This window comes from Doryrhamphus excisus, chromosome 11, assembly GCF_030265055.1.
Source record: "Doryrhamphus excisus isolate RoL2022-K1 chromosome 11, RoL_Dexc_1.0, whole genome shotgun sequence".
Classification (NCBI taxonomy): domain Eukaryota; kingdom Metazoa; phylum Chordata; class Actinopteri; order Syngnathiformes; family Syngnathidae; genus Doryrhamphus; species Doryrhamphus excisus.
The window spans coordinates 4,811,015-4,827,003 of NC_080476.1; the positions used below are offsets into that span (position 1 = coordinate 4,811,015).

The window sequence follows — 15,989 nt, forward strand, 5'->3', positions numbered from 1 at the left end:
TTGTCATTGTACTGCACTTCATACCGATGGAAGAAGATAAAATATTGGGGTATTTATAGGGGTCGCCATCCATAGCATCCTTCAGCCCACTGCGTCAATCAAGCCAGTATGGTTGTCCGTGGGTCGATCAGCTTTTGTATTGATTCAAATGTTAAAGCAATGGGGACCAAAAGCACTATTTTCTGGTATGAAATCTGCTCTAACTTGGGGTAACACTCTAATACTAATAATGCTCTAATACTTAGGATAGAAAAGTGAGGCTATATCTGCTGATATTGCTAATTTCATGTCATTAGTGGGGCTTATTTGAACATGTAATTTTATAGTTCAACGGTTAGTTTCTCCAAAACATCGGATGATATTTAAATATTGCATGGTGTTGCAGGCATGACTGTAAATTAAGATGTTTTAATTCATTTCCGCCTTTGATGAAATTATCACACAGGACCTATAACACAATGTACGGGTTCTTGTCACCTGAATGTACACACATACAGTATACTTGTACATACATATAGACATGCATGTAGAATGAAAGACAAAAAGGTGACAACAAAGTGAAAAAACAATGGAAGTTTTGTTTATTTCGATGTCGAGACAAACTGCTGCTGCTAGTTGAGCAGAGAGGAACATTCCAGACTTTGAGCGGCACCGTGGATCTGTAAGGCTTCAGCACGCCTCACACACGTGCACTCACACACGCGCGCACACACACTAAACATGATTTACATTATCTATGGTACACGTGCAGCTGCTCAGGATGCAGCCTCATATGATCATCATCCCGATGCAAGTCAAGGGTGATGGGTCAAAAGTCACTCTGGGATTTCCCCACATTTGCCACAAACCGTTAGGGGGGGTCTAAGAAGAGACGTAACACAGAGTGGGGAGGGGAGTCCGTCTCTATGGTACGCGACCAAGCGCCAACTCCCAGCGGAAATACTGCTTGGGAGGGGTGTGGAGGCGCCGAGGGGCAGGAAATTCTCTTGGCCCAATGAGGAGGTCACTTTGTGGAGCGCCGTGTGGGCTCTGAGGCTGTGGGAGGCGGGGGCGGTCCACGGCGGTCCAGGTCTTCAATGTAGAACATGATGAGCTTTCTGCGCTCGTCAGGGACGCACTCCAGAACCAGGTAGCGCTTGTCGTTCTGTAGGATCTTCTCCACGTCTTTGAGGTGCTGATCTGACTCCTGGATCAGTTTCCTGGACCTGATGGACAAAGGACACATGTGACAGCTTCAGAGTACTTAGTTAAGGACACTGGGGCCACTTGAAACTTGTCACAGTCATGGAAATAGAAGAAGACCACCATAAATATGAAAATGAAGCTAACCTGTATGTGATGAACTTTGTCTCCTTCAGGAGCGTTCTGAAGTCAGCTTTGGCAGTGATGTACTTGTCTTTGATGTAGTCCTCAAACTCTCGCTGTCTCTTCTACAAAGTGGAGAACATGATGATGCTGTTGTCATTAAGTCAGGGTGAGGGACAGTGAAGGTAGACGAGTCAGGGTGGTCTTACTCGGTCGCTGGAGGAGAACTTGATACAGCGAGGGTCTTCCTTGATGACCTTCTTGACTTCTTTCCACGTGGTGGTCAGAGTGATCTTGACGATAGACAGACAATGAGCACCATGCGCTCTTGCTGGTGTTGTTGTAATTCAAAGCTCACCATGGTGGTCTCGTCCAGCAACTGCCTGAAATGTTCTTTCTTCTTCTTGGCCAGTGCCTCCACATGCTCGTTGAACAGCTTCTCCTTCTCCTCTCGCTCCAGCAGAGATGCAGACTCCCAACGGTGGTCCTTGCGAAGGTTCCTCCTCGTGTCTGACCACATAGCGTCTGAGGAGCGCACCTGAGTGGATGATAGAGGATGTGTCAGCATTGTGGACATCGTGTTGTCGTCTGTAGTGCAGTTTGGTGGTGGAGGACAACACAAACACGAGGGCCACCTTGAAAGGTCCTACCATGTCAGACATGAGAGCTTTGAAGTGCTGGATGGCTTCTTCACGCTTGTGCTGCTCTCTTTCTCTGTCGATCTCTTTGGTCTGTTCCGATCGGGCCTTCTGGACCTCACGCTCCCTCTCTCTGAGACTGGCTTCGATACGGGCCTGACGTTCCAGCTCGCGCTCCTTGTCCATGTCCAGACTCTGTGGAGTCGTCAGGCCAGCTTAGTTTAGTTGGTTCAATTAAATGCTGGATCTACCGTTCAGGGGCATGGAAACATAGCAATGTTTAGCACCTTAGCCTGCTTCTCCAGGTACTGCTTGAAGAGTTCCTCTCGGAGGGCAGAGCTCTCAACGGCCTTATATCGGGGGTCCGTCTCCATCCTCTCCTTGACTTTGCTCCAGCGCTGGCCTCCTTCCACATGCTGATCACTGAGGAGCTCAAAGAAGTCCAGCCTCACCTGTAAGAGGAAGAGAGCACCATCTTAACAGTCAGCATGGACCACTTCCAGGAGGCTTCATGGGTGGGGGGTTGGGAGGTCTCCTGACCTTCTCTCCTCTAGACTTGGAGTCTTCCTTGTCCCTCTTTCTCAAGGCGGTCATGAATTCAATGAAAATGGCTTCCCTGTCTTTCATCTTGTCGATGCTCTTGAATCGGGGGTCTCGACCGTGTTTGACAGCAAACTCACTGAAGGTGGTCCTGTCCATGTGACAAATTCAGCAACATACTGTACATGACTGACTGATGTGAGTTTGAGTGTGTGAGTGTGTGCGCGTGTCAGACAAGAGCATCACCTGGCTGTCAGCTTGGCTTCCTCCATCATCCTCCTGAACTCCTCTTTGGCCTGTAACAGCTTGGTCTTCTTCTCTTTCCTCTCCTCCTCCGCCCGCGTCTTCACATACTGGTCGAACACCTGCAACCCGACAGAACCGCCATAGAACCATGTGCACATAAAGAGAAAAAGAGAACGAGAGAGCAAGCGCTTACCTGTTTGCGCTCCTTGGGGTTGAGCAGAAGGTAGCGGGGGTCAAAGACGATCTTATGAAGCTCCTTGTCCCACGTGGAGAAGGCCGACACCTACACGCCAATTAAACGTCTAGCTCGTTACACAGTCACACAGCCAAGAAACAGCTGAAATCAAGCATATGAATACCCCTCTCTCCAGCAGCATGTCCTTGAACTGGGTCATGCGGGCCTCAAGTGGTACCACAGCTCTTTCTCTGGCGGCTCTTAGCTCCGCCTCCATCACAGCTTCCTTCTCAGAGTCTGCTTCCTTCACGTCCTCCTTCCTGTGTGCAAGAGAAACATGCATGTAGTGTGAGAAAGACAAATGTCTCACACACAACTCACTTTCTCTTCTTGGCTTTGGTGGGCTCCTCCTCATGCGCATCGTCAGTGGCGAGGCCGAGCTCATGATCCTCTTTGCTGAAACCTGTATGTACACACCAATTTTTAAATCACAAGGACTTCAAAATGAGTGGCAGCATGGTGGTCATGTGACTGCCGAGCGTGGTTATCACCTGTCTTCTTGCAGTCTTCTAGTCCTCTCTTGTGTGGCGGCTCTTGGATGTGCTTGTCCACATCAGCGCGGCCCACTAGCTCTTCGGGACGGTCCCACATGGAGAGTCGCGTGGTGGGGTTGTAGAAGAAGACACGGTCGTCGCCTGTCCACACCACACACCTGCAACACGTGTGCCCACAGAGAAGAAGAATGAGTTTGGAATGGCAGTGTGGTTAAGAGCTTGTCTTAGGCTGTGACTGAGCTCACACACCATGGTGTGCCTGGGATGGGGTTGGTGGCAACCGGTCTGGCTTTCTGTGCCGCCTTCTCTTCTTCTGTCATCTCTTCTTCTTTGCGCTCCTTCATCGAGAACACACGGTTTCACACAAGTGTGCTAGAAGATGCTAGAAATTTTGAGACATCACAAGTGTGATGCCTCCTACCTGCTTGTCAATGTTAATCTTTACTATTTTGTGGTCTTCATCCTCCATCTCCATGGCCTCAGCTTCCTCTTGTGCAAGACGCTCCTTTGCCTTCTCTGCTTCTTTTTCTGCAGGCACGCACAAACACACACCATCCATTATTAATAATTGCTCGTTTAATTGATATGTGCCAAGTGGGTCGTGTGAAAACATGAGTTGTGCACTTGTCTCACCTCTCTCCAGCAGGGCCAGTGGTTTCTCCCAGGTAGATTCCAGCGTACGGGTGTTATAGTAATATGTCTTCCCGTCTGCCGTCTTGTACTCAGTCCACTCAGGGAGCTGCAGAGCTCCGGCCATGGAGGCGGGTGGCGCCGAGAGTGCCAGCTGAGGGTGCATCATGGAGACCAAAGGTGGGCCCATGCCAGGCAGCATTCCTGTGTGGAGAGGACGAGCACATAGTTTGTTTGTTTTTTAAACACTAGTATGTATTGACATTCAATGGGGAGCAACAAACTGAAATGAATTGTATATTTAGCAATGAACCCATCCTGACTCCCACATGAGAATTAGGAGGACATTGTAAAAAGGTGCCCGGCACAAACGTAAAAGCAATCAGAAACAAACACACAAAGCAGTGAGAACACACACACAGATATACTGTACATCCATGCTTCAACAACAAATGAGCATATCTAAATCTACACGCCTTTTAACAGGCAGACAAGACGTCTCGTGTCCTCTGCTGCTCTCCACAAGCACAAACCTTCAACAGAATACACACACGTGCGCGCAGACACTCAGCTCTGCTGGCTGTCAATAGGTAGAAAACACTCAGCATCACTAAAGTCAAATGTTGTGACTTCTGTGCAAATGGAGGCCGTGTGTGACAATGCGTGTCTACTGCTGGGGGGGAAACAGCGGATGGATTCAGCACCAAATGACTGCTGTGGACATCGTACACTAACATGCCATCTAGTGGGCGACTGAGAGGCGATCGGCCGGGTGTGTTTACCGTTGGCGCCGGGGCCCGCCTTTACACAGGGTGCGCCTACTATCTGCATCATTGCTACACCTGCAAGAACAACGGACAAGCAAGCATGTGGTTGGACATAGCGGGACACTGGACACATCTGCTACCTGTGTGTGTGTGTGTGTGTGTGTGTGTGTGCGTGCGTGCGTGTATCACTCAGACAGACTTGCGATTGGAGGTCATGATATCGACATGACAAATCGTCCTCAGAGAAGACAGCACTGTCCACTGAGTGAGACAGAGGTAAGAAACAAAAAGGAGCAGCCAAGCAAGCCAAGCAGCACACTTAAACTGTTTGTCGAAAGCAGTGATACCAAATTAAGAATAATTTGTACCACCGTGGATAAGTTGCTAAACGGGTGGAGCTACACACAGTGTAGTGTGTTCAGATAGATGGACAGAAAACTGTCACTTGCAAATTGGAGCAAGAAGAAAAAGAAGTTCCTCCATTGCTGTCCTTTGTTGAGTTGGCTGTGGCCTTACACTGTGTGTCTGCACTACATGTCACACGCCAGTCATCAATATTTACCTTTCCTAACCCAACCTGGAAACTACTTTTACACTTAATTTGAAGCAACAATACTCGGGCTGTGTTGGTGTGTTTACTGTTGTGAAGTGGAACCAGTTTATGTTGACGCCCCTTGAACTGGCTGACAAAGACATATAGTGTCTGACAAAAGTCTTGTCACTTATCCAAGGATTGGCCATCCCAGACATGAACAAAAATGAGCATGTTTGGGGCTAGGAGGAGGAGAGGGCTTGGAAGATGGAACTAAAGTGAAGTGTGGGAGTCGTTCAAGATTGCTTTCTTTGCCATTCCAGATGATATTATCGATTAGTTATTGGAGTCATTGCTTAGACGTATGGATGGAGTTCTCCGAGATCATGGAAGACACATACACTCCCTGACTATGTTCTGATGTTTTTGTGGCATGTTTGTTTTTGTTTTTTTTCCCCAAAGGAAAATATAATTTCTACCGTACAACATTTTGGTATGCAACACGACCTTTGTTATAAAACTTAATAACACAATACTGTACACAATATTTTTCTATAATAAGCATAATCTAGAATAATCTAGTCCAAATGAGCACCTACAAGTAAAATAATTATTTATTGTTCCTGCGACCTGGTAAGTGACTTGTCAGGCACTGTAAAGCGGTTAAAAATAAGAACATCTGTAAAAAACTGTTGCTTGCACATTACTTGTGACTTTGGACAGAGAATAGGAAAATGGCAATAAAGGATTTTACTGAACACTTTTTCCCCCATTCATGCATATTTTTATTTTTCTGTTTTGATAGGATATTTTATACACTTATCCAACAGAGCGACTGTGCTAATTTTGCTGCATGTGTTGACTACAATGACAAAGCTTTTGTACATGTGCAAATCTTTCTTACAGCGGCTAAAATATAAATAAAATGTAGAATCCAGGTTAATACTGATCATGTTTTTCACATCACAGTTTTAAAATGATTTTGTGTTATGGAATGTCTTTAGAATAACACACAATCTTTGCCTTTCTTTGTGATAAGCACCTGTCCACTTTGTGCCTTATGAATAAACTTCCCTTGCATCCAAACAGGAAGTCACTGTGTGCATGTTATAATGAGGTGTAACCTGACAGTAATGTGGCTTGCTGCTTAGCGATAATTAAGTTAGCAATTTTCATACAATGATCCCTTTGGACACAGGACCGGGACTTAATGAGTTGGTTGACACAGACAAGTCGTCAACATAAATGGAACTACTTAGGTAGGTTCCACTGTATGCAAGTTTCAATGTAAGCCATCAGTTATGATGGTCTCCATCTTATTTTTGTCTATCTGTGACTACAGGCGTACTCACACTAGGCCATTCATACCATGACAGACTTGGGTGGGATTCCCCCGTCCTCTCCTGTGCCCACACTAGCCAAACATGGCAAAATTTAGGTATGAAGTGTGCCCAAGCAGGGCATGACTGGCCGAGTGCAAGTACACCCTAAAAGCAACATACGCAGTACAAGTGACCAGGGTATAAGACACAAAAGAGCTCACCTGGCAGGGGGATGTGCATGCCTGGTAAGGGCACCCTGAAAGGTGGTACCATGACGGGGGGGAAGGCAGGGATGGTTGCGGTGGGCTGGGCCACACTGTGAGGCAAGGCGGTGGGCAACAGGGGGACGGTCTGCACCGCTGTGACCGGTGACGGCACAGTGGAGACTGTCACCACAGTGACTGGAGACACCGCAACTGATGAGGTCACTGTGACAACAGGGGTGAGATCTGCTACAACGCTGGCTTTTGGGACAGAAAGAGAGATTTGTATTTAGTATGCAGGTGTGTGTGTGTGTGTGTGTGTGTGTGTGTGTGTGTGTGTGTGTGTGTGCGTTGTCTAACCTGCAATGGACACAGATGGGGACAGCGTGGTCGTGGTGGTGTCAGGACTGGAACTGAGTGTGCGTGAGGGGGTGCTGGAAGGGGCAGCAGTGGGTGAGGCTTCAGCCGGCGTGCTAACTGTCGTGTTTACGCTGCTCGAGCTGGCAGCCACCGTCACGCCCACAGTGGTGCCCACCGCTGCAGTGGCAGCCCCCGCCACAAGTAGAGGGTTAAGTTCAGCCTGCTGAATGATTTTCACGCCTTCTGGTTTTGTCCACGCCGACTCTCTGGTCCGAGCATTGTAGTAATATGCCTGTGTGATATAGTAAGTCATAATTGTAGGTTGTGGAAACAACTTCTCATACATTGTAAAATATTAGCTGTGCAGTACAAGTACAAGAGGAAGAATAAAAAGACCAGGATAGGGCCAGATATTACCTTTCCCTCAGGTGTCTTGTTCTCTACCCAGATCTCCTCAGCAGGGTTGAGGGCAGGGCTTCCAGATGCAGGTGCTGGGGGCATGCCAGGGGGAAAGAGCATTCCTGGAGGGGGTGGGAGGTTGCCGATGGGAGGGGGAAGAAACGGAGGTCTCTGCAATAAAGAGAACAGAGCCTTTAATTGCATTACTTCATTCAAAAAGAGTGAAATACCCCAATTTGACTACTACTAGACACCATAGTCAACAGCTCTATAATATACCAAATACAGTAGATACTGATATCAATCAACAATAGTTTAAGCCTCCTGTAATACTTGCAGAGGAGCTAAAGAACTCACCTGCAAGTGTGGAGGGGCAATGGGGGGAGGCATGCCTCCCGGGGGTGGGATGGGTGGCATGTTGGGGTCAAAAGGTGGACGTGCAAATGGGGGGCGAGGTGGTGGCGGCCCCCTCATCATTCCAAAAGGAGGCGGCGGCGGTCTAAGTAGAGGTGGTGGGCCACGCAATACAGGGGTCTGAGCAGGAGCAGGCACTGTAGCGGGCGCAGGGGCAGGCGCAGGGCCACGAAAGCGCACGGCCTGCTGTGCCATTCTGCAATACAAAAATCAAAAACCGTATTAAAAATAAATATTAGTGTGACAGAATATCAATATATCAAATTATCGCAATATTTAACCCTACAATAAATTGTCTATGCTCTCGCCATATATTGTACTTCAACCATCTTCTTGAACAGGTCTTCCCTCTAGCGTTATATACAAGTCAGTCTCTCTATTGTATAGATTTCCATATTTCCTTTACAATGTCCAGCCATTGGTCCAGGGTGGGCGCTTCAAGTCAATAACAGTTTCTAGTGATGATCATCCGTGTACACCACTGGTTCAATATCTTACAAAGCAACACATGTCACATAATCTTATATTCCGGCACAGTGTTTACATGACAAGACTTCTGTGATGCCTACTGTCTCGTGTTGCAGCAGTAATGAGACAGCTCATTACTGCACGGAAGTACATCTATGTAGCCCACAAAGACTGCTATTAAAAAAAAAACTCCAAAATCCCCAACAAGGTGTTATGTTTGATATACATGCTGTAACCATGTAGTAACAGGTAAATTCATGATAACATGTATTACTTACAGTATTTTGACATATTTTTGTCCTTTACCGGAACTTCCTTCCCGGGCGCATTGATGTCACATGTGACATAGAAACAAACGCCTACATCTAGTGTTAACTTTCCCAAACTCAAAACAAAAACACAGCAGCAGTGACGGCAGCTCCAATATGTAGCCTTACCTTTTGGCAGCAGACGATACAGTAATGCTTAAAATGACCAAAGTACGACAAACTACTGTAAGTATTTCATGTTGTCATGTATCTGCCTATTATTACATGGACACAGCATGTACGTATATTAAATGATAAAATAACAATGTATGGTTTTGGATGTGTTTTAAGTGTTTTTACGTGCAGTAACTAACTGCTACTTTACAGCTGTTTTTATAGTTTTAGAATGCACGGGAAAGAGAAAGTTTTCCTGTAAGTGGAAGAAATTTACAGTGACATACCATACCAACATATTGCAAGTAATACAATGACAATGAAAGACAATGGTTTAAACGTGTTATTTCAAATGAGGTCTTAACGTTATAAACCCACCGTCTTCCTGCTCTGCCACTGCATTCCCCACTAACACACAAGAACCTGCATTAGTTATGTTTGTTGCCAGCTAACAATAGCCATTTGGCAAAGTTTGTTGCTAACGTTAGCGATCGTTGAATGTATAGCCCAGGGGTCAGCAACCCACGGCTCCAGAGCCGCATGTGGCTCTTCAGCCTCTTTGTTGTGGCTCCCTTCGCAATGCTCAAGTATTCAACACCTGAACTTGTAGAGGACAACAAATGTAAACATTTAAACATTTATCTTCTGTATTAGCAAGTTCCGATGCTAGCAAGAGTAATTGAAATTTATTTTTTTCTCCTCGGAACTACTTTGATACCCCAAAATTCCCTCTACATCTGGCAGTCAAACAAATCTTTTTCCTCAGGCATCAGGTATATACTTTTGAAAGTTTATAAGATATTGTTTATGAATTATATTATGCAACTCCAGTCTATTTTCCTTTAGTGAGCAATGAGGTAAAATGGCTCTTTTGATAGGAAAGGTTGCCGACCCCTGGTATAGCCTATTATAAGACTACAAATTGTCGATGGCTTCTCTGCATATGCACGCGCCAGGGATATGTAAACGTAACCACATAGCGTGAAAGTCATGAACACCATTCATTTTATTCGGGTCGAACAAACATGTTTACGAAGTTGAACTAGGAATTGTGACAAATATATACATGTAATTGTTCTAACCAACCACTATTGGTAACCTATGATAGCCAGTGTAATTTGTGACAGTATAATTTGGAACCGAAAACAGACAGCACTCTTAATAGTCAAAGGTTTAGCCGTACTTCTTAAACATATGGAAAATGGGGGTGTTTTTTGTTTAAATAAGTCAGACATTCATCCGCACAAGTGGACCAATTTGACTTCAAATTGCATCCATTTTGCACTTGACGGCTGAGGTCTGCGAGCAAACAGGCTAACACTTTAGCCGAATTGGGCATTCAAAATACTGGATGACCAACTTGCAACCACTGCCCCTGCTAACAAACGTGAGCAGCATAATGAAGAAATTAGGCTAACTTGTGGTGGTAGTCCAGGCCGGTTGAACACAACATCTGGTCATGGTGAGTAGGAGGCCATGGTAAACGTAAATATGTCAATGCAATGAGGACAACAGCCTGGCTATTGATGTTTGCCGCGTGCCACGAGCAAAGCTAACATACACTAGCTAGTTAGCGAACAGCACACTAGCTTCGGTGGCTATATCCATAAATAGCGCCTTTGTTTATCAAACTCTCACGGCAAAAGAGCCGCCCGGTGAGATAGTTGTGAAACGTAAGCATTTTCCCAGTATCCCGTGGAGCTAGCTTGGATATAAACACTTTAGTCATCATTTTCTGACCTGTTATCGGTGAAGCCGATTCCTTCCGTCTCTGCCTGGTCCGCCATTACAGGAAAATGTAAGGCGTATCTTCCTGGAAACGCCCCTGAATGTTGTTTAGGTTTTGTATTCGGTAAACCAGGATGTCAATCAAGTGAAGTGAGCTCTTTGATTGGTTGATGGAGTCTTACCCAAGCTCGGCTGAACATTGGCTCAAACAGTCACGATGTCTTTGTTCCTTCTGATTGCTCTTTTCTCCCCATTCATTATTCACCAAGAAACAATGATGACTTCATGTTATAATTTAATACAATGTAGGATGAAGTACAGAAAATATACAATAAAAAAACGAGGTGTACTGGGAAAAAAAAGGAACACAACATGTTTTGTGTCAACTGAACAGTTAGTAGCTCTCCTGTATGAAGATAAACTAATATTAAATTAAATCTATGGAATCATCCTTCTGAGAGTAACAAAATAAAGATTTGGTCATTTGGAGCACATTGTCTCAGAGAGTGACAAAAGGCTCTGCTTAGCTGTGTGTGCATGTCAAAGTCAGACCACACACATACACGATACATACATCCATGCATGCTGACTCATTTTTTCACTCTCTTACACACACACACACACACAAACTCTTCTTCAAGTCCATCTGTCCTTGCCATAAATGTAGCGGATCCACATCATGATGTCCATGTTGTTTCCTGTGCACATTTGTCATCATTTGTGATGGCGCTCAATCGTCCATGTGGATCTGCTGAGGCCACTGTGACAGTGAGGAGGGAAAAGTGTTCGTCGAAAGGTCTGAACAAGTCCAGATGAGTGAAGCAGCCGTTCAGAAAATATTCATCAGAGATGTTCATGATGGAGCCTAGTCAATTGTCTGATTTTCATGTATACGAAGAAATAACATGAACGTTTTTTGATGCATTCTTGTGAGGACGAGCACATTAGTCCTCCTGGATGGTGTGGAGTGGCAACTATCATTAACAGAACATGTCTGCTCAATCCTCAAAGACCTCTACCAGAGAGATGCATGCAAGTCCTGACTGCAGATGCAGAACAACCCTTCAACATGCGCACACATACATACACACACACACACACACACACATATTCATTTTCCAAAATTGCCAAAGCTGGAAAAGGCATCTTGTTTGACCGGAACAACACCTGGGGCGACGGAGTGCGTGTGGCCCATTCCGACTCCCGGCGCACCCATGCTGGTCATGCCGCCCATCATGATGGGAGCAGCCATGCCCATATTCATGCTCATGTTCATTCCCATCATGCCAGAATTAACTGGAAGCGTGCCCATTCCCACGGGCCCTGAGGTCATTGAAGGCGGCATGGTGGTGTTTGCCATCATGTGATTTGCCAGCGGTCTGATGGGCGTCACGTCAGGCGGAGTGCTTAAGTTGAGTCCACCAAAGTTCTGGGCCATCAGGTGGACGGGAGGTACTCCTGCAGAGATGCACAATTCGAGGAAGGGGTCAACACTCTGTTAGCTGGTTGCTTAGCGACACATGGGACAGGTTACCTTGTTGCTGGAGGATGTTGTTGAGTGCGGTCTGGGACTTTGTGGGGTTGAGGTTGGATGACAAGAAGTCCAGGCTGATGTTGACAGACGGGTCAGACCAGGTGGACCCTAAAGAGCCTGGAACCCCCATCCCGACCTTCTGCTTAAGTCCAGCAGGTGGCTGACACATTAGACCCCCCAAAGTCTGAGAGGAAAAACACATTGAGGATGATAGCATGGGATTCCACTTCCAAGTCATCTTTATTAAGAGGATGTACATCACTCCTCATCTCACCTGCTGGGAACGAGAAAGCGGCACGGTTGGCATAGAGACAGATGGTCCTGGTGCTGCCCCCCCTACAGAGAAGGTCAAACTCTGTGAGGCGCTCAGCGTGGCATTGGTTAGTGGCTGGTTAACTCCGCCCATCAGGTCAAACAGCTCAGCTGATGGCGGGGCGGGGGCAGGGTTGGAGGCGGGCGCTGATGGTGGCTGTATGCTGCTAAACAGGTCGGTGACTGGCTGGGAGGAGGCGGAGCTTGATGAAGTTGGAGGGTTGGAGAAGGCGCTCCAGTCTCCAAATTCAGTGTTCCCATTGGTTGGTGCGGCAGCTGGTCACATGACAGACGTGACACATTGGGGGTTTGTCAAAACATGGAGTAAAGAATCAGATGTGTCAAGTAAAGTCATTACTGGCTGAAGCTGCTGGAGCCGAGAAGTCAGCGAAGGCGTCAATCAGGTCGGCGCTCCCACCTGGCAGAATGTGCACATGGTTACACATGAAGAGATCATGACAGAAAATTATACTGAATCCAAATTTTGGCTTTTAAAAAGGCTGTGGTCTTCAACTTTAGATCAGCCTATTTGCAGTAAATCGTTTCTTCAACATTTTTTGTGTCTCCCATTTCTTCTCTTTGCATTTTGAATAGCACAAGTTGTGACAGCAACACATCACCCTACTCTCTTCACGGCGTTACCTGCTGAAGAATTCTGATTGGATGACGGATCAATAACAAGCAGGTCAGCCAGACAGTCGCTGGGTGACTTTTTCACAGATGTCTTGAAGAAGAAACAGAGAAGGGGCGGAGTTAAATGTGGCTGAGGGGAAAAGAAAAAGGGTTAACGCACAACGTGTACCTCCTCCTCAGGACTCTTGCCTCCCGTATAGTGGGCGGCGGCACCGAGATCCAAAGTCTTTGTACTGGGGGCGCCGCTGCGCTTGCGTGTGGTGGTTGTGGTGGTTTCTGTTGCCTGGGTGATCTGGATGCTCTTGGTCGTCACCGTCTCCTCTTCATCTTTAAACTCGAGGGCGTCCTGGCGACCGTTTCTGGATGCCCTGTCCTCCTCGTTGTCGCTACAGCAGCCACAGGAAGCACATTGACACGCAGTACTCACGGGGGACGTTGCCATGGAGAAGAAAGAATGTGCTTACCTGATCCTGTCGGGGGAGTCGTCTCGTTCCTTCTTGCGGAACTTGCTGAGCGTGTCGTCGATGGTGCTGCCAATCTTCTCGCTGATCTCTCCCAGCTTCTCGCTGAAGGGGAACGCTGCCCGGCTTTTGTCCCAGTCTTCGTCCCATTTGCTGCGCTCCAACTCAGTAGCTGGGAGAGAGACACAAGGAGATGTTGTGAGGTTACGATGGGTGCACTCCACTCTGGAGGAGACATGCATACAATTCTTGAAGCTCCCTCCACCTCCTCCTCCCATGCTGTCGGAGGACACTCCAATGTATTTGTCCTTGTTCTTCTTGGCCTTCTTCCGCTCCTCCCGGAGTCTGTCATCATCCTGGATGAATTCCACCATCTCCTTCACCTTTTGACGTACGTTGATGCCCTGGTCTTTACCATTCTCATCTGTGCACACGAACACCTTTAAAGTCACATAGCTAGAGCACGTTTCCATGTTCCAGACAAATCAGCCATCCAATGAGAAGCTACGTGGTCTTCACTCGAGACTCACCAAGGAAATGGTAGTTCTCTAAAGATCTCAGGTCATAGATGTGTTCTCTTGCGCTAGTCACCACTCTCTCTGATCCATTCCTGATCAAGTAGGCCAGCAGCAGCAACGCCTGGCACGTCACAACACAACGCAACAGTCCTGTCAGCACTAGTCATCAGATATAACCTCACCGTCCACAGCGTGACACCAAACATCCCCGTCGTCAAGCTATTAGATCTTATTAGACTATGTGGCTAAGCAAGTGGCCACCGAGTTGTTATGACTCGACAAAATGTCGGGCACACCTTGTAGACACGCCTCCAGTTCTTCTTGTTGTCTTTCAGCATCCTCGTCCATAGCATGTTCATCACCTCAGGGAACTGCTCGTACATGAAGGTGGACCTGTTCATGTGCATGCACACAATCAGATGAGAAAGTCTGGCTTTTTTATAAAAAAAAAACACAACATCATATGTGAACTTGTTGTGTCTTCACACAAGCGTGTGTTTGGCTTCATGTGTGTGCGGATATATACACACTTGGCTATGTCTCCCATCAGCTGACCAGAAGGCCCCCAGGGGTCATCGTTGGTGGCCTCTCTCACCTTGGACTCGATGTCAGAGTAGTTCATCACCACATTGGTGCTAGTGGACACACACACACACACATGTACAATAAGCTAAACTGATGGTATCAGTCAAACATGTTTTGCTGCTTTGTTATATCCTCTACTTATCTGTAAAAAAAAACTTTAAAAAAAAACATGCACACACCAGCAGCACACTTCATCTCACATTTGCAAATTGCTGCAGGGTTGTGATATATTAGTGTGAAATGTGCTGCTAAATTCCTGCTAATGATCAATTAGGACTTCGTGTCCCGTTAGTTTTGTTTGCTAACTAAGAGCTCTTTTGTGTGATGAGGGGGAGAAAGGGCCTTGTTTGGGGCGGTGGAGCTTCGCCAAGGACAGCACGAAAGAGACGCAATAATGTTCATTTTCTGAATGTTCACATTTTCCTCACATACATATTTTGCTGAATGCCCAGCGGGCAGAGACATGGGCGTGATGCTGCAGATAACGGGCTAAACGATGCTAATGGAATTAGCCACCTGGCTAGCTTTGACTCAGAATATGAAAAAAAGCATTTGAAGCAATCTAAGCCATTATACAGCGCCGGTATCCCGCCACACTGAGCATTTAACAATACACTTTTCACTTGGAAGCCCTAAGTTCACAGCAAGGTTAAAAAGCCTGTAGCTAAACCAGCTAACAGCTGAGGGGTTACGGTCGTGACGTCACAACGCCTAGCCGGTTAGCTTAGCTTATTTTAGCATAACAAAACATAGCACTGAGCCGTCTGGTTACTCACGCTTTGTCCACCAGCTCTCGAACTTTCCACATGTTTAGCATCTTCTCCTCATGGAAGCTCCACGGTGCGTCTACAGGACACACACACTGCAGCTCTCCGGGCACACACTCGCACGAGGAGCTTTTCACGGCCCAGTTGCTACGGAAACGTCAACGTGACGTCACCACGACGGGGGCACTTGCCTGACACAGCCTCTCCTATTGTACAGTATGTACTGTATATTCACTTCTACTACATGTATGATAAACTATAGTGTAAATATACAATAGAAAACACTGACTGGACTCACAAAGATGTAAATATATACACAATGTAATTTACATTGATGGCATCGCAATGCCACCACTGGATGGCGCTATAGCTCTGCTGGAGCCATTGAAGCGTTTCTATTGCCTCCTATTGTACACAATGTACATTATTTAAAATATGGTAATATTCTAACCAGGTTGCTGTTGACTATTTAAACG

At 46.5% G+C, this 15,989-nt stretch overlaps 2 protein-coding genes across 6 annotated transcripts; both read right to left on the bottom strand.

Annotated features, from left to right (window-relative positions):
• Window positions 1–558: 558 nt before the first annotated feature.
• tcerg1b (transcription elongation regulator 1b (CA150)) lies at window positions 559–10,800 on the bottom strand. Of its 3 annotated transcripts, none has more exons than XM_058087924.1 (21): window positions 10,716–10,800; window positions 8,029–8,281; window positions 7,690–7,842; window positions 7,273–7,564; window positions 6,931–7,173; window positions 4,871–4,930; window positions 4,092–4,292; window positions 3,904–3,986; window positions 3,708–3,796; window positions 3,456–3,616; window positions 3,286–3,367; window positions 3,089–3,224; window positions 2,923–3,012; window positions 2,730–2,848; window positions 2,484–2,634; window positions 2,231–2,395; window positions 1,956–2,138; window positions 1,664–1,843; window positions 1,515–1,598; window positions 1,330–1,430; window positions 559–1,205 (listed from the first exon to the last, which is right to left on the bottom strand). In XM_058087924.1, the coding sequence occupies exons 1-21, from the start codon at window positions 10,760–10,762 to the stop codon at window positions 1,004–1,006; spliced, it is 3,075 nt and encodes a 1,024-aa protein (XP_057943907.1). In that variant the 5' UTR covers window positions 10,763–10,800; the 3' UTR covers window positions 559–1,003. The 3 variants fall into 3 exon arrangements, with proteins under 3 accessions (XP_057943907.1, XP_057943906.1, XP_057943908.1); XM_058087923.1 differs by having other exon boundaries at window positions 3,880–3,986; XM_058087925.1 differs by lacking the exon at window positions 4,871–4,930 and having other exon boundaries at window positions 3,880–3,986.
• A 181-nt stretch (window positions 10,801–10,981) lies between these two features.
• Window positions 10,982–15,678, bottom strand: LOC131138289 (clathrin interactor 1-like). Of its 3 annotated transcripts, none has more exons than XM_058087100.1 (12): window positions 15,523–15,678; window positions 14,692–14,796; window positions 14,458–14,554; window positions 14,174–14,282; window positions 13,909–14,067; window positions 13,647–13,815; window positions 13,352–13,568; window positions 13,192–13,273; window positions 12,908–12,967; window positions 12,512–12,825; window positions 12,238–12,421; window positions 10,982–12,161 (listed from the first exon to the last, which is right to left on the bottom strand). In XM_058087100.1, the coding sequence occupies exons 1-12, from the start codon at window positions 15,561–15,563 to the stop codon at window positions 11,815–11,817; spliced, it is 1,884 nt and encodes a 627-aa protein (XP_057943083.1). In that variant the 5' UTR covers window positions 15,564–15,678; the 3' UTR covers window positions 10,982–11,814. The 3 variants fall into 3 exon arrangements, with proteins under 3 accessions (XP_057943083.1, XP_057943082.1, XP_057943084.1); XM_058087099.1 differs by having other exon boundaries at window positions 13,888–14,067; XM_058087101.1 differs by having other exon boundaries at window positions 13,647–14,067; window positions 15,523–15,665.
• Between the last annotated feature and the right edge of the window lie 311 nt (window positions 15,679–15,989).